A 24,594-nucleotide genomic window follows, 5' to 3' on the forward strand; every position below is an offset into this window, starting at 1 on the left:
GCTTATGTGTGTGAGCACTAAGTGGGTGTCTACGGAGCCTAGAAGAATTTTAAAGGGTAGTGTGGGGCCTGGGAACTAAACTCCATTCCCCATTGCAAGAGCAGCAATCAGGACCAACCTCTGAGTCTAATTTTTAGATAGGATCCCCTTGTTTGGCCTTGAACTCTGAACACCACTGCTGGAACTAAGGGTTATGTGCAACCATGCCCACTATTTAAATTCTGTTTGAGACAGGGACTCTCTATATAGACTGTTCTACAATTCATAAAGTAGACCAGGTTGACCTCCAAGCCCAACTTAAATTTTAGGGATTCTGTGTGTGAGCACATCTGTGACATGAGTGTAGGTTTGAGGACGGCCTGTGGGAGTCCATTCTCTCCTTCCACCATTTGGACCAGAGGGATAAAACAAAGGTTGTCAGGATTAGTGTCAAGTGCTGTTCCAGAATACTGAGCTATTTTGCTGGGCCTATGGTTTATATCAAGAACCAGCCAGCTCTGACGTTATTGTTAAAACCGTTTACTTACAAACTTTATTTCAGCAAAGGTCTGTGCGGGGAGGAAAGATACGAGGGGATAACCCCCACTGGAGTGGGTTTGGGTATCAGGTTTCAGGAGGGAAGGCTGGTGGTGGCTCAGCTGGCCAGGGGCAGAGTTCCTAGGTCCCCTCAGATGGGCAGAGAGGCCTGCTCCAGTGATCCAGCCTGGGGATGGTGATGATCTGGGTTTGAAGGAGCATGGTAGAGGTCCAGTGGCCTGGGTACAATGGTCACCTTTCAGATAGTAGGGCAGACTGTTGAAGCCAGCAGAAAATACTGGTCTCTGCACCCAGGCTTTGGGCAAAAGGGGTGGTTTGCCAAGACCAAGGCTTTGGCCTTCTGTACACAGGGCAGATACCCTGGAGAAAGGATGAACCCTAGGCCAGAGCTCTTTGGTCCTGAGTGGAGCTTTTGGAGCTCCACATCTGAGAGGCTCTGACCCAGCAGGACCTGTGGCCCAACTTTAAGGCATCAGAAGGCAAGGATACTGGGGCAGAGCCTGGAGATCCTGGGGCTTAGGGTACTGGCCAGAGTAGGCAGGCAGGGGTATGAGACAGCTATACCTGCAGCAGATGATTGGGAAGAGGGTTAAGCTGTTGGAACCTCCGCATGTGGAATAGAGGCCTAGGTAGGCCAGACCCTGAAGGAATCAAGTTGGGGCTTTTCTGGAGGGATGGGGGGAGTGGATGTGGTCACCATCCTGGTTGTTATAAAAGGAAATCAAAGTCAATTGTCGAAGTTTAAAAACGGGGACTGTCTCTGATCCTCACAGGTCAGGGACACCTCCAAAGGCACTCAAAAGGCCAGAACACAGGAGTGATGAGGCAGGAGAGGAGGCCTGGAGAGCCGGGCACAGAAGGCCAGGTGCTGGGGAGGGAAAGAGAGCAGGCTAGGCCCCTCTCTCTTAAGGCTGCAGGGTTTGGCTCCAGGAGCAAGCCCACAGGTAATGGTGTGGCCCCCAGATACCCCACATTCCTTGAGCTCCAGGTGGTTGGTCAGCGAAGTCTTTTGCAGAGATTTCTCTATTACCCAAAGAAAGGACATCAAAAAATAAAAATAAAAATAAAATCCCACAAAACACAAATACCAGAAAAAACCCAAAAGCAACTTGGTGCAGGCCCTTGGAGCATCTCTGGCGCCGACCCCTTAGAAAATCCTCTTCCGCTTCAGGTAGGAGTCCGCGTAGTGGCCGCCGAGGCCCTGGGAGTGCTGGCCCACGTAGCTGCCCTCTGGGCTGGGCTCAGGTGAGGGCAGCAGGTGGGAAAAACTGCGTTTCTGGCCACCCAGTGGGGTCTGGAGACAGACAGCAGGGGAGGCCAGGTCAATGGCCTCCCAGGGCCAGGGCTGCCCAGCCCTGTGCCTCCCCTCCTCCTGACCGTACCTTCAGCAGGTGATTGTGACCATTGGGCCCAGGGCCCAGGCCCAGGAGCCCTTCACTGGAGCCCATTGGGGAGGAACCGACAGCCTAGGGAGTCAAAGAGGTGGGACAGGTCACCCTGGGGCCACCTAGCCTTGTGCCTGCAACTCAGAACTATGAGGCCTAGTGGTAATCCAACTGTTTCTCATCTGTCATCTGGGGCTAAGACCACCCACACCTTAGGTCACCTTGAGATGAGGGGAAGCTGAACAGTGGGAACCAGGGGAGCATTACTACTGTGGCATGAGCAAGATTGAGCCCTGCCACCAGTGGAGCCATGGCCGAGACCCCTTGGACAACAAGGTTACAGAGACACACAGAGACACACAGAGCCCGGCATCCCAATGGTCCCTAAAGACCAGTCCCTGGTAGGGCAGACTCACCTTGTTCAGGTGGCTCTGCTTGAGGCCAGCCTGTAGGCCACTGGTGAAGTAGGAGGTGGGTGAGCCAGAATAAAAATGAGAGAGGGGTCCCCCACTGCCTCCACCACTGCGAGGCTCATTGAAGCTGCTAGGTGGGGGGGACATCTGCAGAGAAAGATTCAGCTGAGTGAGGAAAATCATGGCAGGTACCCCTCCCCACCATGACTCCGCTTGTCTACAGTTATCTTCTAGGGAGCTCTGGGACCCACAGCCACTGTAACAACTTCAGGCTGGACCACAAGAGGATAAACTCTGAGTGGCTCGGAGATATTACGCTCTCAGCCCAGTGACCTTCATTTCAACAGATGACTGACCACCTATGTGTGGCCATGGGGTGAGCACCTGGTGAGCTCCCAGGGAACCACTTACTGCTCCACTGAAGGGTGATAAATGCTTGAGCCTAGAAGTTTGAATTGCACAATGTAGCAAGATTGTCTCCAGTTTGTGAAGTTCAATTACAAAGGGAAAGCATTTCTTGTTACACAGCTAGTGCTGACTGCTACATCCACTTTATTATATAGCCAATACTATATAATGCAGAACACACAGGATATCTTAGCTCTTACCTTGTGTCGGCTGGGGCCATGAGCCCCTAAGGTTGGTTCCCGAGGGTGAGAGAAGAGCCGCCTAGGTCCCACATCCTAAATTAAAGGGATAGAAACACGGAGGAAGGGGATTGGTGCTTGCCAACTTTATCCTGGGCCAGTTCTACACCAGTTAACACTAGGGGTTCCTCACCCATACTTGGGCCTGCAGGGGCTTCAGTAGGATGGCCCAGCTGCAGCCAGAGCAGATGTGTGCTCTGAAGGGACAGATGTGCCTGGACCCCAGGGATGAATGCTGTGAAGTGACTGTGTATTGTGCTCAAAATGGGAAGAGAGATAGACAGACAGACAGACAGACAGGATGCTAAGCCCTTTCTCAAGGGACAAGGCATGCCTTGGGACTTAGGCAAAGCACCTGCCCAGCTAGGATGCATGAAGCCCTGGTTTGCGTCCTCAGCATCATATACATTGAGTGTGATGGAGAAATCCTAAGATTTCAGCACTCAGGTGGTAGAGACAGGATAAGACATTCAGGCTCATCTCTGCTACATAGTGAGTTAGGCCAGCCTGGGCTATATTAGTTCTTGTCTCAAAAAGCTCCAAAACCAAATAAAAAGCCAGCATGGACTAAAGTCACAAAGATGGGCAGGAAACTCAGGAAAGAAAGAGTATCAGCCACAAACTCCTGACTGCCCACTTGACACTAGAGAAAATACATCTGCCTTTAATAGAAGTCCCTGGACTCAGGCCTGCCCTGGATTTTGGAATACTCCATAGAGAGACATGGGGGCAGAGAGGTATCCCTAAGTCCAATGAGAAACTCACTTTAACATTTTGATGACACTTTTGTGCCTATGTGTACCATGATGTCACAGGCCTAGTGTGCAGCTGAGAGGACAACTTGGGGAAGGAAAGCATGTTCCTCTACCGTGTGGGACCAGGAACAGAGCTTAGGTTTTCAGGTGTGAAGACAACACGGTTGGTGGCTGGAGAGCACAGCAGCCCACACCTTTATTCTAATTTTCTTTTGCTTTTGAGGGTCTCATGTAGCCAGGGCCACTTTTGAACTTCTGATCCTCCTGCCTTCCACCTCCCAGGGCTGACACCACACCTAGCTGACAGTGTGTGCTGTGACTCACCACATAAAAGTCAGATGTGATATGTCCCACCTGCAGAGTCAAGCAGGGTCTCCAAGACTTTTGGAATTCAAGGCTGGATGAAGCCCATGCTGGAATACCTGCCTCTTTCATGGATGTGTGTGCACGTATGTGTGCGTGTGTAACTGTGTGTGTATATGTATGAGGCTGTGTGTATGTGTGTATAAAGGCCAGAGGATGATGTTAGGTCCTGTTCCTCAGGAACTGTCCACGTATTTTTCTATAGTTTTTGGTCAGTGTATTCATGTGGGTGTAAATGTAAGTATGGAACACAAAGATGACATCAGGATCTCCCCCACCTCACTCACTGAAGCAGGCAGAGCTTGCCAGCTCCGTCAGTCTGGCTCACCAGCTCCCTCCAGAGGTGCCTTTCCCACCTCACACTCGCTGGGATTACAGGTAACTTGCCACACCCGCCCAGTTTTTACACTGGGCTCTGAGGATGCAGCCACTGAACCATTGATTGTTCCAGCCCTGTCCACCTCTTTTGGAACAAAGTCTCACTATGCAGCTGTGGTTTGTCTGGAACTTGCTATGTAGAACAGGCTGGCCTCAAATTACACAGCAATCCCCCTGCTTTGTCATCAAACCCAGTTAGAATAGGATCTCTTTCCTGGCCTGGAGTTTACCTACTAGACTAGAATGCCTTCCTGTCTCTGCCACTTCAGAACTGGGGTTACAAGCACTCCAGCCCCCCGGCTTTATACTATGTGGATTCTGAGATGAGACTTAGGTCCTCATGCTTGAGACTAAGGGCATTAGATACATTTCACATTTTGGCTGTTTGGACCAAGAAAGCTCACACTGCATGGTTTGCAGATGGACCTGCTCTTGAGGTGTAAAGGACCACCCTTAAGAAAGGCAGAATACAGGGCAGCCCAGTACTCACTGTGGGGTAATCAAAGCCATAGCTGTCAGGCAGCCCTGGCTCAGGGGGCAGGCGGTTGCTGGCGATGGGGCTGAGCAGGCGGGACTTCATTTGGAAGGCTTTGTTGCCATTGTTGCTACTACTGCCTCCACCAGGAACTGCAGGGCTAGGCAAGGGGGGCTCGGCTGGGCGGCGGCCTCTCCCAGAGCCTCCCCAGCCCCGGGTCTCCTTGCCTGCCAGGTTACTGGATGGAAGCAGGCTGTGTAGATTCAGGTAGGGATTGAGGGGGATGCGGTAGTCCTTTGGGGGTTCCCCCAGCAGTGAGACCTGAAATAGGAGGGTTGGTTTTGCTAGGGACCTGGGCAGAGGAGACCTCAAAGGTAGGGGAGGCTGGAAGCAGGGTAGCACCTTACCCCAGGGGGCGTTGGCAGGGGCCCACTGTCCTTCGGGAGGCCTCTATGACTGGAGCCTCGGAGCCCCACAGGGGCTGGGGGTGGAGTGAGCTGGGATGCTGGGGGACCCAGACCCATGGGCTCCCGGTCACCCCCAGAGGGGCCCAGCAATGGTGGTAGTAAGGGTTGTGGCTTCCCTCGGCGGGGCGGCAGTTCCGGGGCCAGGCCCCCCCCTAAAGAGAGAAGGAAGGTATTAGCTAAGGTCCCAGACCTGAAGGGCTACTCTACCCATGGTCCTGAAACAAGGGACAAGAACCCTGTGCCCTAGAGGCAGTTCATGACTCAGGGTCTCTTTGAGTGCCAGGATCACTGCCAGCTGCCCCATAAAGTAAGCACCAAAGCAACAGACAGAACAGCCCAGGCAGAGTAGATCACCCACCCAAGGCCACATATCAGAATTTACTGGGGCAGGGGAGGGGGACAGTATCTCTAGAGAGGTAGAGTGGCAGGGTCTGACTTTACCTGCAGACAGCTCCCCAAGGAGGGAGTTGGAAGGCTGGGCCCCGGCCTGGAGGGTACCCAGAGGTGAGTCTCCCAGGATCCCAGGTTTCTAGAACAGAGCACAGTTAGCTGGGGGTGGGGACAATATGGCCTGGGAAGCAGGCACAGGACACCCAGAGTCCTGGCAGTCTCAATGCCCAGCATCCCCAACTCGGAACTTAATCACAGGTAGACACACACAGGCAGCCCTCTAGCACCGGTGTCCCCGCACCGCGATTCATCACCTACTCGTGCTCTATGGACTCCAGCATGCCTATGCACTGGGGATATACAGGAAACACTGAGCATGTCAGGGCTGTCACTCTACAATTTCCACCACTGTCACATATACCCAATGACAGTCCTTAGCATCCAGCCCCCTTGCTCATCAGAGAACAATTTTGACCAGGGGTAACTACATCCCAGCTGTTCAAGGTTGGGCCTTCTTAGTCATATTCACTTCAGGAATAGGTATGCATGTCCTGGCCACCCGGCCCAGGCATCTCTCCAGAGCAGAGGGAAATGTAACTTCTGACGTAAGAGGTGGGCTTGAAAAGTCCCGGTGGGGCTGCCCCTAGCATGAGGCTGTTACCTTCTGGCTCTGGCTCTGGCTCTGGCTCTGGGTCTGCAGGGCTAGCTGCAGCAGTGCAGTGGACAGGGCAGGCCCAGTGAGCAGCGGCATGGCAGGGGGTGCACCCAGGAGGCCTGAAATAAAACATGGATGCTCTGTGATAACCCACCTCCTAGCACAACTTCAAGTGCTCAGCATGATAGATGGTCCTGAGGGGCCCAGGCAGGGAAGGGTGAGGCTTGCCTGTTGGAAGCCCTGCTCCCTTTTGGGACCTCCATCCTCATGCCACAGCCACCAACATGGGAAGAGTGGCCTCTGCATGATACCCCTGCCACCATGCATGGCCTGTCTTACCCTGCTTGCCACTGGCGCCTCCATGCAGCAGGGGGTTGAGGAGCAGCTGGAGGGAGGCAGATGGGCCCAGGTTGTTCAACAGCTGCAGGATATTTGGCTCAGGCAGGAGTCCCTTGCCTCGATTGAGAGCCTGAGAAAGAGGCCAGAGGGTGGTTCAGAGCAAAGGCAACAAAGGGGAGAATTGGTGTTCAAGGGGTGCCCTACTCACCGTGGCCTGGGCAGCAATGAGTGCTGCCAACATGCTGCGGCCAGGGGGACCTGGGGCACAGAAAGACACACGGAGGTGGCTGCCACCCAGGGCCAGGCCGTCTGCCCGCTCTTGTGCTGCCTCTGCCATCTCTGCTGTCTCGTACTCCAGCACCGCGAAGCCCTTCAGCTGCCCATCCTGGCCACATGCCAGCTGTGGGAGATTCACTTATGAGCACCAGGTAAGACCACAAAGACCAGACACTGACCCCAAACACATAGTGAACCCTCGGAGAAGGTGATTCCTTGCCATTCACTGTCCCCAGCCTTGTGCCCATTAACTGGTCACTAAATTTGTACAATGACTACAGGAAGCCCTAGGTCAGTTTGCACAAGGCCACATGGCTAGCCAGAGGGCTGAGAAAGGACACACCTCACCTGTAGCTATTATACTATTATTTGTGCTGAAACACTGGGAACAAACTCTGACAGGGACTACCAGGAAATCAGGAGGTAAGATACAGCTGTGCCCAGGCCTGCCAGGTAGCCAGGACCTCCAGGCTGCCTATTCAAGGCTGTTATTACTACTTGAATGTGGAAGTCATGGAGCCAGTGTAGAGAGATACTAAAGTCACAGCCAGAGCTATTTGACTTCACCAGCCTCCTCCACAGCATCCCAGTGGTTTGTTGAGCCCATACTCTTCATCTTCTATAAAAGTTCAGACTGGACATGTTCCAGGAGTGAGACTGAATGGAAGCTAGATTAGTCCAATGCTACCTATACTGTGTTTAAAATTTATTAAGACAGGATCTCAGGCAGGAGAGAGATGGCTCAGCAGTTAAAAGCAGTGACTGCTCTTCCAGAGGTTCTGAGTTCAATTCCCAGCAACCACATGGTGGCTCACAACCATCTGTAATGGGATCCGATGCCCTCTTCTGGTGTATCCAAAGACAACTACAGTGTTCTTACATACATAAAATAAATAAATCTTAAAAATAAAATAAAATAAAATAAAATAAAAAAGACAGGATCTCACTGTCCTGCCCTGGCTAATCTGGAACTCATAGACCAGCATGGCCTTGAACTCAAAAGAAATCTGTTAGCTTATGCCTTTGCATCCTGGATTAAAGGCATATACCATCACACCCAGGCCTCAAAGAAAAAGGTTGCTATACTTGAGAGAGGCTGTGTTCTCTGGTCAGTCTCCACTCCTTTGAGGCAGGCTCTCTCCCTACACCTGAGGCTCACATGAACTGGGCAAGGGTGGAAATCAGCAGGGGATGTTCCCGCCCCACCTTCAGTGCTGGCTTTACATAGTTATATATATTCAAAGACACCGTTTCTAAAGAAAGAGGAAGGAAGGAAAGAAGGGACGGTGGGAGGGAAGAAGAAAAGCTAGATATGTTGGTATACTCCTGTAACCACAGCACTCAGGAGGTACAGGCAAGAGGGTCAGGAATTCAAAGCTGGCCTGGACTAATAGCAAATCTTAGCTACATCAAGGTAATTTGTCTCCAAAGAATTAAGATATCAGCTCTTGCCCTGTCAGAAATAGTATGGCCTCAGTGAAATGTCCAGTAAGGCTGGAGATCACTCAGCATGCAAGTGGCAACCCTGCTCTGCCAGAGGACCCAAGCTTTGCTCCCAGCACCCAGGGAGAACCCAGACATAGAATCAGCCCCATAAACATCTGGCATGTCCCCCAAGCTGCACTCTAGGCCCAGGAAGACAGTGGCTAAGTATGTTTCCATAGCAACTCCCCTGCATAAGAGCCCAGGCAAGTGGAGCCCTCAGACCAGTTTTCTTACTTTTTTAAAGACATGGATCACTATGTAGCACAAACTGAGCTGGAAATCAGAGAACTTTTTGCCTCTACTTCTGGAGTGCTGGGATTTAAAGGCATGCATCTCAGCCAGGCACAATAGCACATGTGAAGTGGGTTTGGCTAAATGCTGTTTGTGTTATAATGTTAATTTTGGTTCCCAAAACTGCTTACATGAGAGACTACATATAAGACACTGAAGGACCCTGGTCCCAGTTGGTTCTGATTGGTAAATAAAGATGCCAGCAGCCAATGGCTGAACAGGACAGACAGACAGAGGTGGGACTTTTAGGATTCCCTGGCTTGGGAGAGGTGGAAAGGAAGAGGCAGAATCACCTTGAGACGGGGTGTAGGATGGACCACCCATGTAAGAATTTGGGTAAGCGGCTCTAATGGGCACCTCCTCAATTGGGTCTGGGGTAGCAGAAATGAAATATAGATCTTAAAGGATGTTAACTCTGGGAATACCGGAGGGGAGTGTTTGCTAGCCACAGGAAGGATTAGAAGATTCCAGCCTATGAGTTAGTCAAGTCAAGGCTTATCAAAATTAACAGCACATGCATGCATGCATGTGTGTATCTTTCATTTGTGAATCCAGAAGGCTCTGGTGGGTGGCTAAAAGAGCAACCCGCTGGGATTTAACCCAAAGCCATTTAACTAGTTCACGGCTACAGATGGCGCCCAACTTGGGGCAAGAACTCAGTATTAACAATTATTTAAAGATTCTCAGAACACACACACAAATGATATTAAGTCTCCAGTAGGAGGGGAGAATTGGTTTCTCAGCAAGCCGAGCCAAGTCACATGGTTCTCACACAAGCTGTATAACTACCCCGGGCCCTTCTAAAAGGATTCTAGCCGCCTTAGAGAGTCTTAGCTCAGAGATGCTGGGAGCTCCTACTATATACAAAGACAGGCTGGCCGCTCCAAGGCAGAGTCAGATGGTAGATGCAGCCTACTTCCTACAAGCAAAGAATCAAAGGATCGGGATAAATAAAATTTGATTTAATTGTTTCTAAGGATAGAAGGGACTATAAGGGTAATTGTTTAAATGTTCTTAAATATACATAAAATAAGGAAATCTAAGCCTTTGATCTCAAATGTAGAAAATAAAGATAAGAAGGGAGAATTTATGGAAATTAAATTCAAAACAAAACAAAACAAGCCAAACAAAAAACCCCAACTTGCCAGGCAGTTGTGTCGCACACCTTTAATCCCGGCATCTGGGAGGCAAAGGCAGAGGCAGGCGGATTTCTGAGTTTGAGGCCAGCCTGGTCTACAGAGTGAGTTCCAGGACAGCCAAGGCTACACAGAGAAACCCTGTCTTGAAAATCTTAAAAAAAAAAAAAGAGAGAGAGAGAGAGAAAGAGAGAGAGAGGGAGGGAAGGAGGGAGGGAGGGAGGGAGGGGGTCTTGTTAGGGCAAATACTCAGAGCCTTTGAACATGGTCCACATGGGAGTTCTGGGATTGTTCTGTCTGGTATGACAAATCTAGAGCTGAGAATTAGGTGTATTCAATAAGTAGAGGGCAATTTATTAATTATATAGATCAATAAATACTTTTAGGCTTTTGATCTTAAATTGTAGGTCATAGGCAGGAGATAGGCAACCTAACCTATCTCAGACAGTAGAAACCCAGGCCTTGATAATGATATAGAAAAAAAGGGGACATAAGTACCCACAGAGATATTAATAATCTCCATAGAAGAAATAATTTACATATGCATAGATGGATAAAGAATTGAGGCTTTTCATCTTTAAAAATTAGGTCAATAAGCAGAGGGTAGGGAGCCTAATCTATCTCAGACACACTACACACACACACACACACACACACACACACAGACATACGCACACACACAACTTTAATTCCAGCACCCAGGAGGCAGAATCATGTGAGTTCGGGGTCAGCCTGGTCTACAGTGTGTGCTCCTGGAAGGTCAGGACTATATAGATAGACCCTGTCTTAAAAAACAAACAAAAGCAGACCAAAGTCTAATGATGGGATGGAATATAGCTCTGTGGTAAAGCACTTGCTGGGCAAGGCCTTTTCCATTGCCAGTATTAGCAAAATAAATAAATACATGGAAACTAAGAATGAAGGAATCATTCATAAGGCAGCAAAATGGCTCAATAGGAAAAGACTGTTAAGCCTCACAAACTTAATTTGATCCCCAGTACCCACATGGTTATAGGAGAAGTGACTCCTGAAAACTGTCCTCTCTGAACACTACATAGGTACCATTGTGTGAACACTTGTATGCACATACACACACAAGCAGCATACAAATACATAAGTATACAAAAGTTTTTTTTTTTTTTTTTTTGGGGGGGGGGGGGGGGGGGGGGGGGGGGGGTTGAGACAGGGTTTCTCTGTGTAGTCCTGGCTGTCCTGGAACTCACTCTGTAGACCAGGCTGGCCTTAAACTTAGAAATTCACCTGCCTCTGCCTCCCAGGTGCTGGGATTAAAGGTGTGCGCCACCACTGCCTGGCTTAAAAGTTATTTTTTAAAACACTTTAATACTTAGCTTATGTAGACTAAGTACTGTGTTGTATGTCTTTAATCCTAGCACTCAAGAGGTAAAGGCAGGCAGATCTCTGCGTTCCAGGCTAGCCATGATTACACTGGAGCCCCATCTAGAAAAGAGGTAGAGAACAGGAGAGAGTACGGTACAGGCAAAAGGACTTGCCCTCAACATCAAGGAGGGCTGAAATCCATCCAAGCCCAACTGTCCTGACTCTGGCATCTTCCATGCCTCGCTTGGCCACAGATGCTCTAGACACTGTAATGGGTCCTGGGGCTGGGGCTGAGCAGGTAGAGCTATAGTGCCTAGAATGCAAGAAGCATTCCAACCCCCACACCACATAAACTTAACATGGGGAAGCATGACTCAGTACTTGAAAACTGGGGTCCCCAGGATCTAGAATTCAAGCTCATCCTCAGCTACATACCAAGTTCAGGATCAAAATAACAAACATGAGTCAGGCAGAGTGCCACCTACCAGTAACCCTGACAATCATGGGGCTTAGGCGAGAGGATGGTGTTTCTAGGCTAGCCAGAGCTACATGGTGTAAGTAAGCATAAGTAATGAGTATGTGAGAGATAAGGGTGTGAGCAGGACTCCCACCCTACCTACAACAGATGAGCCAAGGAGGATTTGCACTCTGACCTTTGCAACATTTCCACATCTAGGCTCTTAACCACCATATCCCAGAGCCTCTCCCAAGAGCCCCATGCAAAGCTATATGACAGCTGCCTCACCAAAGGACCCAAGACCTACCTGACAGAAGGTGGGGGTATAGACCGCTGACAGGGCCCGGCGCAGGGCATCCACATCGCTGAAGCCAGGTGGCAGGTGGTCCACACAGAGGCAGCGAGAGTGCAACAAGGCAGGGGTCAGCTGCCCAGCATCTGTCCAGTGCACGTATAGTGTGCGTGGGCCCAGTGGCTTGCCCAGCAAGTCAGACTTGGCCCTGGCAGCCGAGTCTTTCTTCATGTACTCTGCAAAACCATAGCCTTTAGAGTGGCCAGTGCGCTCACTGTACACTAGGAAGCAGCGCTCCAGGCTGCCAAAGGGCCGCACCAGCTCTTCAAATTGCGCCTGTGTCAGACTAGGTGGCAGGTTGGCCACGCACAGCAGGGCATCAGTAGGCTGCAGCTGAACCGACAGCTCCCGCTCTCGTAGGCGGCTCTGGTGGAAGGTGTTGATGGCAGCTTCAGCCTGCTCCCCATTCAGCAGGGTCACAAAAGCTGCAGGGTACGAGAGAACCTGGGGTCAGAGTGACCTTCTGTCTCTCTATCCTGGGCCCTCTAAACCAGGTGTGAGAGCAGAACATCAAATACTATTAGCAAGCACAATCCAGTCAGTTGGAGCCTTGGATTTCCACCAGTTCCCTTCTGACATCTCTCCACACCACATATGTTCTTGGTGCCTGTGGAAACCGGAAGATGGTTTCCTATCCCCTGGAACTGGAGTTATATACATGGTTGTGGACCATGGTGTGGGTGCTGGGCATCGAGTCTGGGTCCTCTGGAAGAACCATTATCAAGTTCCAACTCCAAACTCTCTTAGTTTTTAAAAGATTTATTTATGTATTTCATGTATACGGGTACTTTATCTGCATGTATATCTGTACACCAGAAGACAGCAACCGGCAGGCATGAACTTCCATGTGGGTGCTGGGAATGGAACTCAGGACTGTTGGAAGAACAGTGAGTGCTCTTAACCATCTCTCCAGCCCCCAAACCCCAAACTTTTAATGGTTCTGACTTCTTAACTGTCAAATGGGAATAAGTTACCCTTCACACCCACCATTTTTGGTAGAGAATCAACAGGCCCAGATCAGCACCCAAGAGCCAGGCTGTGGCTGTAAACCCAACACTTGCAAGACGGGAGCAGGAGGACAGAATTCAAAGTCAGCCTAGACTATCTAGTCAGATTCTGTCTAAAAACCCAAGGGCTGGGACTGGGAAGAGCTCAGTTGGTTAGAGTGTTTGCCTAGCATACATGAGGCCTTGGGTTCTAGCTATAGATCGACCAGGCATGGTAACACTCATCTGTCACTTCAGCACAAGACTAAACCAGGGGTATCAGAAATTCAAGGTCATCGTTGGGTACATAGTGACTTACACTGTCTCAAAAAACACAAATTGAGGCCTAAGGATGGAGTTAAAAGTGTCTATCTTTAGCACTACAAAATTAGGAAAGGAAAGATCAGGACTAAGGGTATACTGAGGCCACAGGGAGTTCCCTGGCGAGCATGAAGCCCTAAATTCAATCTCTAGTATCACACACACAGACTGTCACAAAATCAAGTAAGAAATTAAAACACAGAAGGGTAGCCAGGGTTCAGCATGTAAAGGCCCTGCCACCAACATGGCGGGATGTGAGAAATGACTACTGTACCCACAGGCACGCCAGGGCACGCACACGCACACAATGAAGACATACAACGCAACACTCAGGTGGTTAGTCTCCAGGGGCATGTTCTGCCACCACTCTAGGCTCCTCACTCACAACCTGTCTTACAGCCACGGGAAACTTGGTTCAGAGAATCTCAGGCGGCCCAGCTTGTGAGCTCTCCCCAGCTCCCCTCACAACACTCAGCACTGCTTTCTGGCCCCTGCCAAGCAAGTCCTGCCTGGGCTCTGTCCATTTACCTGACTGCCCTACCCAATCTAAGCCAGTTCCTGTCTTAGATCCTGGCTCTGTACCCCACAATGCCCCCATTGCTTTTGATCCCATAACCCCATTTTGCCTTCTTCCTTTTCTGAAGGTCTCAAGTACTGTCCTCAAATGCATTATGTAGTCAAAGATAGCCTGATCTTCTGATGCTCTCCCTCCAAAGTCAGCACACAACTAACTTTCAAAACAGCTTTACCCACTGAGCCATCTCACTTGTTCCTAGGACAATATTTGCTTGTTTTTTTTTTTTTTTTTAAATTTTTATTTATTTTATGTATATGAGTACATTGTCACTGTCTTCAGACACACCAGAAGAGGGCATCAGATCCCATTACAGATGGTTGTTAGCCACCATGTGGTTGCTGGGAATTGAACTCAGGACCTCTGGAAGAGCAATTCATGCTCTTAACCACTGAGCCATCTCTCCAGCCCAAATTTTGTTTTTGTTTTTTTTTGTTTTTTTTTTTTCGAGACATGGTTTCTCTATGTAGTCCTGGCTGTCCTGGAACTCACTCTGTAGACCAGGCTAACCTCGAACTCAGAAATCTGCCTGCCTCTGCCTCCCAAGGGCTGGGATTAAAGGCGTGCGCCACCACCGCCCGGCTGCTTGTTTTCTTTCTCTATCTTCCTTCTTATTTTTGTTTTGTCAGTTGGATTTTTTTTTTTTTTGGTTTTTCGAGACAGGGTTTCTCTGTGGAGCCCTGCCTGTCCCGGAACTCACTGTAGACCAGGCTGGCCTTAAACTCAGAAAATCCGCCTGCCTCTGCCTCCGAAGTGCTGGGATTAAAGCTGTGTGCCACCACACTCTGCCATGTTATTTTCTAAAAGGGACTTAAACATTCTTGGATTTTGGTATGCTCCAAGCTCTGTGGAGGGACAGTTGCAACTGTCTGCCTTGTTGATACTTAGGACTCTAATCTTTTCTTGCATATTATGGGTATGGTAAACAGGTGTACAGGTATGTTTACATGTGAGTGTGCACACAGGTACAGGTAGACACAGTCTCTAATTGAATGCCAGGGCTTGCTAATTTGGCTAATCTACCTACTCAGCGTGTTCAGGAGACTGTCTCCACCTCCCACACACTTCTATTACAAGTAGGTCATCAGGTCCACTCAACATCCACGTAGCTGCTGTGGTTCCAACTGCAGTCCTCCAGCTTATCTGGTAAGTGCCGAGCCATCTCCCCAGCCTTTGGCACCTGTGCTCTAAGCAGTCTGTGCCAGGCACTCTCAGTCTGCCTCCACCATTGTTACTCATATACAATCGCATAGAGCAAGCACAGACCAAGAAAGATTCCAACCTGTGACCGTGTGCCTTCAGTGGCCAGGATCTTAACCACCGCCTAGCCTGTCAGGTAGGTCTTAAAAGGGACACGCTCCTCTCCACATTAAGTTGTCAGAAGGTTCTACATGATCTAAACACCTGGCACAATACTGGAGAGCACAGACAGTCATTAATGGCCTCATAGGAAGCCAACGTCTTACCCCAAGGGCACAGGACTGGCCATTCCATACAGGGGCAGATGTGCCAGCCTTAGCCTATAATGACAGTAGGGTGCCCAATGGGCCTGAGTCAGGAAGGGACAGGTAAGAACAGTGGAGGAGCTGAGCACAGTGATACATGTCTTGTAAGCCTCGTACTTTGGAAGTGGAGGCAGGAGAATGTCCTGATGTTCAAGGCCGTCCTCACTTATACAATAAATTGAACTCTAGTTTGGGTTATATGAGACCCGATTTAAATAAAACCTGAAGTCCAAAACCAAAAATGGGGCTGGAGAGATGGCTCAGCACTTAGAGCACTTGCTACTTTTGCAAGGATGGGGTTGGTTCCCAGCACCCACGTGGCAGCTTACAACCCTCTTTAACTCTGGTTCCATGAAATCTGGTGCCGTCTGTGGGCCTCCGTGGGCACCAGACATGTAAATGGTACTCAGGCAAAAACCACATCAAATAAAGATAACTAAAATGTAAAAAACACAAAGGAGTGGTACAGCTAAAGACTGCTACAAGCTTTAAGATGGCTGGGCTGCATCATGAATTCCAGGACAATGTGGGCTCAAAGACAGGAAAAAAGAAGGCTGGAAAAAGGAGTCTGCTGCCATACCTAATAACCTGAGTTCTAGCCCCAGACTCCCACGAGTACATGCATGCTCTCTGTCACATGCACCTGTCATCACAGCTCTTAGTCTAAGATGGGAGAACTACCCAGAATATACAGCAAGACAGAAACACAAGAGATCCTGCCTCAGTCAGGGGACGCTGACTTCAGAACGCTGTCCTCTAACCTCTACACTTGTTCCTATGCTCACACTCTCACACACACAACAGAGAAACTGACAAGGGGAGATGGTGTATGCCTTTAACCCCAGCACTCAAGAAGCAAAGACAGGAACGTGAATCTCTAGGAATTCAAGGCCAAACTGAGCTTAATGTGAGTCCCTGTCTCGAAAAATTAAGACATGGACAGGATGTTTTCTCTGAGACAATACAGGACCTACAATTCAGAATGGATGCTAGGCCAGGTCCTGTCACCACTGGGGACTGTCCTAATTGCCCTTCTATCCATGGTCCACAAACCTGTCCCTTTGTATTTGTCCACGAAACAGTACTTGAGTTCGTAGTCACTCAGAAGGTCGTGTACTTCCTGCAGAGACACAATCAGAAGCCAGGGAGTCACTGGGCAAGCCTGCCTACAGGTGGACCCTCCATACAAGTAGATAAATGAATAGCTCCGTTTGTCCATACAGCTATCTTCTACCCTTCTACAACCTATCCTGTGCAGGGCAAGACTGCAGATTACATGCTAGGAACACCAACAATTCAAACTGCATGCCTTCAAGGAGGTTGCCTAACTTGTTTGATTTCCCCCATGCAAGGTTGAAACACGTTCACAGCTAATTACTAAGCCATTTTCTCCAAAAGGAAACAAACCGAGGAGGCTGTAAGCAGTGAACCACACAAACTGTCACGACAACAGGGGGCATGCTACCCAGGGACACCTGACCAGGGACTCCACTCACTTAACTGATCCTACACTGTGTGGTTGTACAAGCCACCCAAACTCCCTCGTGTTGACAGGGCTGCTGTTCTGAATGCTGGCTTCCAGGGCTAGCTTCCTGACTTCCTTGCACCAAATGACCTGTGTGTGAGCCCAAAGAGATAGGTCGGGCAAGTCCAGATATGCATGAAGTCATGCCCACCAGTGTCTACTCCAGGTCTGTTCCCTTATTCTGCTTTCTGCTCCCCAACACCTCTGGAGCTTCACTAGCCATGCGCCTACACAGTGCTGGGTACCAGGGTGAGCCAGTGAGCAGAGATTCTTAGCAGGAATCACAAAGGGCCTATTCCACCACCACCGGGCAGGGCAACATAGATACCACTTTCTTGGGTCCAAAGAGCATTGCACACCCTGCTCTATGTAGATTCCCAATAGAAGGGCACTCCCAGCAGACAAGATTAGCCATAGGGAAGTGTCACAGAACACACATCCCAAACCCCCCCACCCCATCCTCCAGCATGTTAACGTCAAAGTCGAAGGGAGACTTCATTTTCCCAAATCCAATTCTAGTAGGCATTTGAGGGATGCAGCTCTAACTTCCAAGTCTACCTCTAAAAGGTGTGGATGTATGCTTGATAAAAAAGGCCATGCTCTTAATTCTGAAACTTCCAGATTTGAGCGCCTGTCACCCTAAGGCAGAGAGGAGGGAAAAGTACCCTCTGAATATGCATGGGTTAGCTGGAATCTATTTCAATCAATCCATTCACAGTCCCCCGTACAGATTTCAACGGGGCCACAGCTGCCTGCCCCTTCCAACTACCTGCACCCTTCAACCACTTGGCCTCTCCCAAGCCCGATGGTCACCCCAGCAACGTCGGCCCGCACTTCAAAGTGAGTTTTTTCCTCTTCCTGACTATGCCCTTTCCACTTTGTTCTTAAATGTCTCACGACCCTGGGAGAGGCTACACTAAGGAGAGTCCCCACGCACAGCAGCGTTGGTACCGCCCGGTTTCCATCTCCCCCCGCCGCGCACGCGCACCGTGGTATTTCCCGCCACGCTCTCACCCCCACCCCCCATACCTGGTTGGTCACGTCCCCCGGGAGGCCTCGGATCAGTATCTTGCGGCGGTTACGGAACTGGCGCTCAGTGTGTTCCAGGCGTTTCCGGATCTCTTCCGGATCGAGCGGCGGCAACTCTTGTTCGGGCGCCCGGCGATCGACGGTCTCGGGAGTTTCCGCTTCGGCCTCCACCTCCGGGCTGAGCGGCGGCCGGTGAGTAACGGACACGTCGGCCGCCATCTTGGGAAACCCGGCGCCTTCTGGGACCAGCGAGCTCAGGGCGGAGCGACATAGAGCGGCAAGGAGGGCGCGCGTAGTAATTGGTTGGTGGAAGCCCCGCCTCCCTCCTGGCCCCCTTCAGCCTATTGGCTGGAACCAGCGCCGCGAGCGTTGCCCCCTTCCCCTGACTCTGGGCCATTGAGTAAAAGGGCGGAGCTGCAGCAAGGAACCGCCTTGCAAGGTAGGAACGAGAGTAGGCGTTCTATCCCTCACTTCACCTAAAGAGCTGGTCAGGCCCACACGCCTGTAATCTAAGCCCTCGGGAGGTGAAGGCCGATCTTACGTCATCCGCAGCTACACGTAAATCAAATTCATAGGGATCCTGTCTCAAAAAGGAAAACAAAACGACAAAAATTAGGTGTGCTGGTGTACGCATGCAATTCTAGCACTTGAGCAATGGAAGCTGCAGGATCAGAAGTTCGAAGTCTTGACCCTACGTTACAACTCAAGTTTGAGATAAACCTGATTCATAAAGGAAAAACAAAAAACGAACAACCAAACCAAAAAACCTGGTATTATTTCCAGCACTTTGAAGGCCTAGGCAGCCTGGTCTACATAGTAAGACACAGTTTCAAAAAACAAAAAGGACCGACTGCTAAGCATGGCAATCCTCGAGTTTCATCCCCCGCAGACTTGGTAGGGGTACTTGTAAGAATTAGGGCGCGGTTTAGACAGAAAACACAAGTCGATCCGGTTCCACAGGAGGGGGTTTATTTAGGGAGGGGAGTGGGAGAGAGAAGTGGGGGAGATGGCGGAGGAGGCGAAGAGAAGAGGAAGAGGTTGGGGCGGCCTCGATTATTTAAGTGGGTGAGACGTGTAACTTCCCAGGTGTAGGTGAGCGAGACAGGTGAATCCTAGGAGCGGTTGCCTCAGTAACGATGCAGGAGTCGCCTGGCCTCTGGCCCCTGAGTATGACGTCACTGGGTTCCGACTTATACTAACAGTACTAGAGATAGACAGCCCAGGAAGCAAAAGGTTGAACAGGAGCTGAAGAAGGAACTGGCAAAAGATACAATCAAGAAAGAAGATCAGCAGTTTATGACAGACCTGAATCTCTAGCATCAGAAAGCTACTTTCAGGAGTATATGGGCAAGTGCTAGTCAATTTATATACATACACATTTTTGTTTTGTTTTGTTTCATGACAGGGTTTCTCTGTGGCTGTCCTGGAGCTTACTCTGGAGAGTAGGCTGGCCTTGAACTCACAAAGATCCACCTACCTCTGCCTCTAGAGTGCTGACATTAAAGGTGTGCACGATCACACCTAGTGGAACTAGAAGGTTTTATTGATCTGGAACTTGATACAGAGCCTGGCAGTGGTGGAGCACGCCTTTAATCCTAGCACTTGGGAGGCAGAGGCAGGCGGATTTCTGAGTTCGATGCCAGCCTGGTCTACAGAGTGAGTTCCAGGACAGCCAGGGCTACACAGAAACCCTGTCTCAAAAAAACAAAAATAAATAAATAAATAAATAAATAAATAAAATCCCACCAATCCCTGAGCTTGCCCTAAGATCAGGCCACAAAATCTCACCAAATCCTAGGACATCCTGGAAGGCCTCATTTCCCAGGAAGCCTTATTTAAAGCCTGTCTTCTACTCAGGTCTTTGCTACTGCTTCTCTCCTGAGCAGAGGCAGCCACCCACTTGTGTTTGTCCAATAAATCTCTTGTGTGAAGTTTGTTGTATGGTGTGACTTTGTGGTATTCCTTGGCTTCTGGCTGCCAAGATGCCTTTCCCCTCAGAGCTGTAATTCTTAGAGTGGGACACTCTTTGCAACACAGAGTGCTGGGGACGTTAGGCACGATCAGTCTTAGAGTAATCTGTAAAAGTACCCTGTGATCAGACACTCCAGAACTCCCCAGAAGAATATCGAGGCAAGGGAAAAGTCAAGACTTTCCAACCATGATGGAGGGATGAGATCTTAAAAGGTCTGAATGGCTAACTCAACAGGACATGCAGGTGGACAGTGGTGCTCTTATTCGAACCCAGCCACCCACCTCCAGAGTGTCATTGCATAATACATGCCCATTGTCCCTCTGGGTGTTCTGGAACTGAAGCTGGGCTAGCTTCCAAGGAGAAGGAGCAGGATCACTTTCCAGCATGACCAAGACTTGGAGCCCACATGTGCAAGTCACATGGACCATGGACAGCTCTATAATACTGGTCCTGCTCAGTCTTAGAATAGGCCCTGGGAAACATAAAGGAGAAGACATAACTCAGAAACTACTAACTCCATGACTTCCCCTGGTTCAAGCCACACCTTTGCTATGGCCTGGTCCACCTACCCTTGGTGCAGCGCATTCTCTAGCCTTGTGGGCCCTACCTGTGTGGCTTCTGAAGTCCTGTGTCTTTTTTACTGTCACGTTATCCCAGGCCTCCATACTTCTGCATCTGAGGCTCAGGTTATAGGCTGGCTGTTTGACGTCTTCCTGGTTCTGTCTGGCGGTGGCAGTGGCTTTGGCCTGAGCATATCCCCATGGCTTTAGACTATAGTGTTAAGCATCTTGTCCCCAGTGCCATTTGGAGCTGCTTCAAAAACCAGGAACAGACCAGGTCTTATAGGCCTCTCTGTCCCTACCTCCGAGATACTGGGGGGCTTAGGAGATGTGGAGGACTCACCAGCAGTACTAAAAATAAGAACTCACAGAAGCAGAGGAGCCCTAACTAGGGTCCTCCTACCGAGGATCCTCCTACCCAGGGTCTTCCTACCCAGGGTCCTCCTACCCAGTATCCTCCTACCCAGGGCCCTTCTACCCAGGGTCCTCCTACCTAGGGCCCTCCCGCCCAGGGTCCTCCTCTGGACAGGTTCTTTCATCCTGCATCCTGCATACCCATATCACAGCTGTAGGGCCTTGACAAGGACCTTCTCACAAGTCCTCCCCAATTCCTCTTCCGTACTCAGTCTGCACTTGCTTCTAGAGCTAGCCTGCCCAAGACATGCATATACTTCCCAAAAGCCCTTTAGGTCTTAGATATACACTGCCCTGGCTCAGCTCAAACCCATCATCTACAAGCAAGCCCCTTCCTTTACTAAAGTCTCCAGGATGTCTGGGGGCTGAGGTATTCTGGTACAGCCTCATCTGTGTGGCTGGAGGTTCAGTTCTGCATGGCAAGAGAAATTGGCCCCATGGCTATTTCTCTTCAGAAACTCTATGGCTATGACCTCTGTAAAGTCCCTGGAGTCGTCTTCTATGAGCTGTCAGGTCAATCTTCCTCTCCAGGGAGTAGGACCATGGTGAGATAGTCCCAAGGCTCCCACCCCACAACCTGGTAATGCAGTGTAAGGTTCCTGCCGACGGGCTGCCAGGAGAACAGAGTGGGGGCAGCTCAGTACCCTCAAAGAACCCTGCAGAAAAGGGCACACACAAAGCCTAGAGACCCCTCCCACAAGAACAGGGAGGAAGCAGGGTGTGCCAGCTGCAGAACTATGAATTGGGCCTTTAAAAAAAAAAAAACATGCTGTTACAGGCATACCCCCAAGTCATGGCGTAGCCTCTCACTGGGAGAAGCTCACAGGGACTGAGCCAAGCTCCCGGCTACTCTCTCCTAGGGGAAATTCAGGGCAGGGACTCCTGCTGCTCAGCTGTATCCCCAGCTCCTTTGCAGTTATTCCAGGAAACATTCAGAGAACAAATGAGAAATTTCCTTTTGTTCCTTTGCCAGGCACTAAGATAAGAGATATTCAGTTTTCAAGGACATCATAGTGGAGGAAAGATGACCATTCATAGGCTTAACATCTATTGCTATGAGAAACAAAAAAGAGGCCAGAAGTGGCACACGTCTTTAACCCCAGCACTCAGCAGACAGAAGCAGGTGGATCTCTATGAGTTCAACATCAGCCTGTGACGTCAGAGTGAGTTCTACAGAGCCAGGGTTCTACACAGAGAAACTCTGTCTCAAAACAGACACACACACACACACACACACACACAAAACGAGAGAGAGAAAAACAACAAGAAAAGCATTCTTCACTACGTTTTCTGTGTACCCTGAATATGGCTCCGCTGGTAGAGTAGTTACTTAGGACTCATGAAGACCTGGAGTTCATCCCAGTAACTATTAAACCAGGCATGGTGACACACACCATCATCCTAGTACTCAGGAAGTAGAAGCAGGCAAGGCTACAGACATGGCTTGGTGATTAAGAGCATGGGATTCTCTTCCAGAGGGCAGAGTATGATTCCCAACACTTACATGGCAGCTCACAATCATCTGTAACTCCAGGTCTGGGGGAGCCAATGCCCTCTTATGGCCTCTGTGGTGCACAGACATGCATGCAGGCAAAACACCATATACATAAAATTAAACTGAAAAAAAAAGTGGAATAGGGACCCATAATGTGCTTAGCAAGTAAAGATGCTTGCTGCCAAGCCTGAGACCGTGAGGCGAATGCTTAGAACCAAGGACCAGGCTACCTTTCATGGTCCATTGCCCCACACCACATGGTGAAGGAGACCACCGATTCCCACTGTGTCCTCTGGCCATCTCACCATCTCACACACAAGTCAATGTAATTGTAAGTGGGAGGGAGAGGAGTCAGGGATGTAGGAGGGTAGTAATCCAAGGTCATCCTTCCCACGGTACAGTGAGCTCAATGGCAGCCTGGGCCACCGAAGACCTTGTCTCAAAAATGGGGTCAGGAGTACAGAACAGAGACAGAGGGACAGCTCACAGACATAAACGTCCTGACAGGAACACTCATGAATACAGATATATAAACACACATGCACTGGAACATACAGACATTTATAGAGACTCCTACATAGCCATTTACAGAGATGAACATAGACATGAGGCATGCACTCATGGAAGGCATGCAGTGACACCTTGTACCATAATATATACAAAAGCATCTCAGACTGGTCACCGTGCGCAGAGCAGTGTACCTTGCTGTTTGCTGTTCTTTTCTAATTTCTTGAGCTAAGGTCTTGCTACACTGCTTGGCTTTGAATACCTGGGCTCAAACAATCCTGCCTCCTCTTCCCCTAGAAGCATCGACAGGCACTGCCACCACATCTAACTTTCTAGTCTTGCCTTTTTGTTGTGAGCCTAACCTTTAATGGCTGAGTCATTTCTCCAGCCCCTATTCTCTTGCCTGTTTATATGATTATTATTGGGGTCGGGGTTGAGACAGGGTTTCTCTGTGTAACCCTGACTGTCCTGGAACTTAGTCTGTAGATCAGGGAGGCCTCGAACTCATAGATCTGCCTGTCTTAGCCTCCTATGTATTGAGATTAAGGCACGTACCACCGTGCCTGGCTTTATTTTATTTTTGAGACAAGGCTTCATTGTGTATCCCTGACTTGCCTAGAACCCACTATAATCATGAAGCTGGCCTTGAACTTACAGGAATCCACTTGCCTTAGCCTCCCGAGTGCTAAGATTAAGGAGATGCGCCACACATAGCTTTAATTTTTATAACTCCGTTTACTTGGCCATTATGTATGTGTGGGTGGGGGTGGAGTGTGTATGAGCATCAGAGGCAATTTTGCAGAATTTGGTTTTCTCCTTCCACCATGCGGATCTATCCTGGGGATCAGGCTTAGACTGTCAGGCTTGGCTGTAAGCACCTTTACCTGCTGAGTCTTCTCGGTGGCCCACAAATTGTAGAGGTCTTTGCAGCAACAGGGCTGGCAGAGTAATGAGCCATGATCTGCACAAGGCAGGAAGAAAATCCAGTTCAATATGACTCACTAGCTGGTCTTGGTTCAAACTTCTAGAGTCTGACAGCAGGCAGTTTATTTTAGGCATTTTAAAGTACAGTACAATATGGAAATGTCTTCTGGTTTAACAAAATCCTGTGGGGACAAGGAGACATAATGACATTGAAACTCTTCTCAAAGTACTTGTCACTTCTTCCATGAAGATGGGTTCTAAAGATAGGCTGGCTACATGTGTTAGGACAAGGGCCTCGGGGAGGACCTGGTGTGATCTCTGTCATACAGATAATGTAGAGGTCATCTGACCTATCAGCCACCTCCAGTCCTGGCTGTAGGAACTTAGGAGACCTGTGTGTGGCCTGGCCCTACAGACAGTGCAAGGACCACCAGGGTATCAGCCACCTCCATTCCCAGGACTCTGGACAGAAAACAGGTAACAGGTAATACATCTTTTTCTTTGAAAATACAAAGCTGTGGGTTCAACATTCCTGATTTCCCTAGTGCTATCCGTGAGTGCAGGGACCTCTACGAAGGCGCTCAAGACTGACCCCCTAGACACCAGCATGAGGGGCAGCGGAAGACTTGAGCTGTTAAAACCA

General features: G+C 49.6%; 1 protein-coding gene across 2 annotated transcripts; it reads right to left on the minus strand.

Annotated features, from left to right (window-relative positions):
• Nucleotides 1-498: 498 nt before the first annotated feature.
• Nucleotides 499-18,314, minus strand: Raver1 (ribonucleoprotein, PTB binding 1). 2 transcript variants are annotated; one of them, XM_028763736.1, is made up of 13 exons: nt 18,080-18,314; nt 16,579-16,645; nt 12,095-12,564; nt 7,013-7,204; nt 6,805-6,934; nt 6,472-6,584; nt 5,862-5,949; nt 5,361-5,572; nt 4,969-5,274; nt 2,944-3,018; nt 2,339-2,482; nt 1,920-2,003; nt 499-1,831 (listed from the first exon to the last, which is right to left on the minus strand). In XM_028763736.1, the coding sequence occupies exons 1-13, from the start codon at nt 18,296-18,298 to the stop codon at nt 1,685-1,687; spliced, it is 2,247 nt and encodes a 748-aa protein (XP_028619569.1). In that variant the 5' UTR covers nt 18,299-18,314; the 3' UTR covers nt 499-1,684. The 2 variants fall into 2 exon arrangements, with proteins under 2 accessions (XP_028619569.1, XP_028619571.1); XM_028763738.1 differs by having other exon boundaries at nt 5,862-5,951; nt 6,480-6,584; nt 18,080-18,306.
• Nucleotides 18,315-24,594: the final 6,280 nt, after the last annotated feature.

This window comes from Grammomys surdaster, unplaced genomic scaffold (assembly GCF_004785775.1).
Source record: "Grammomys surdaster isolate TR1022 unplaced genomic scaffold, NIH_TR_1.0 140, whole genome shotgun sequence".
In the NCBI taxonomy this organism is placed as follows: domain Eukaryota; kingdom Metazoa; phylum Chordata; class Mammalia; order Rodentia; family Muridae; genus Grammomys; species Grammomys surdaster.

Bases quoted from the DNA above. Each gene is read 5' to 3' on its own strand.
- Raver1 (XM_028763736.1), bottom strand. From the start codon at position 18,298: ATGGCGGCCGACGTGTCCGTTACTCACCGGCCGCCGCTCAGCCCGGAG. The intron at 12,565-16,578 runs GTTTGTGGACCA...CGTACCCTGCAG, and splicing joins GGACAAATACAAAGGGACAG to CTTTTGTGACCCTGCTGAAT. The intron at 6,935-7,012 runs GTGAGTAGGGCA...CCTCTTTCTCAG, and splicing joins TCATTGCTGCCCAGGCCACG to GCTCTCAATCGAGGCAAGGG.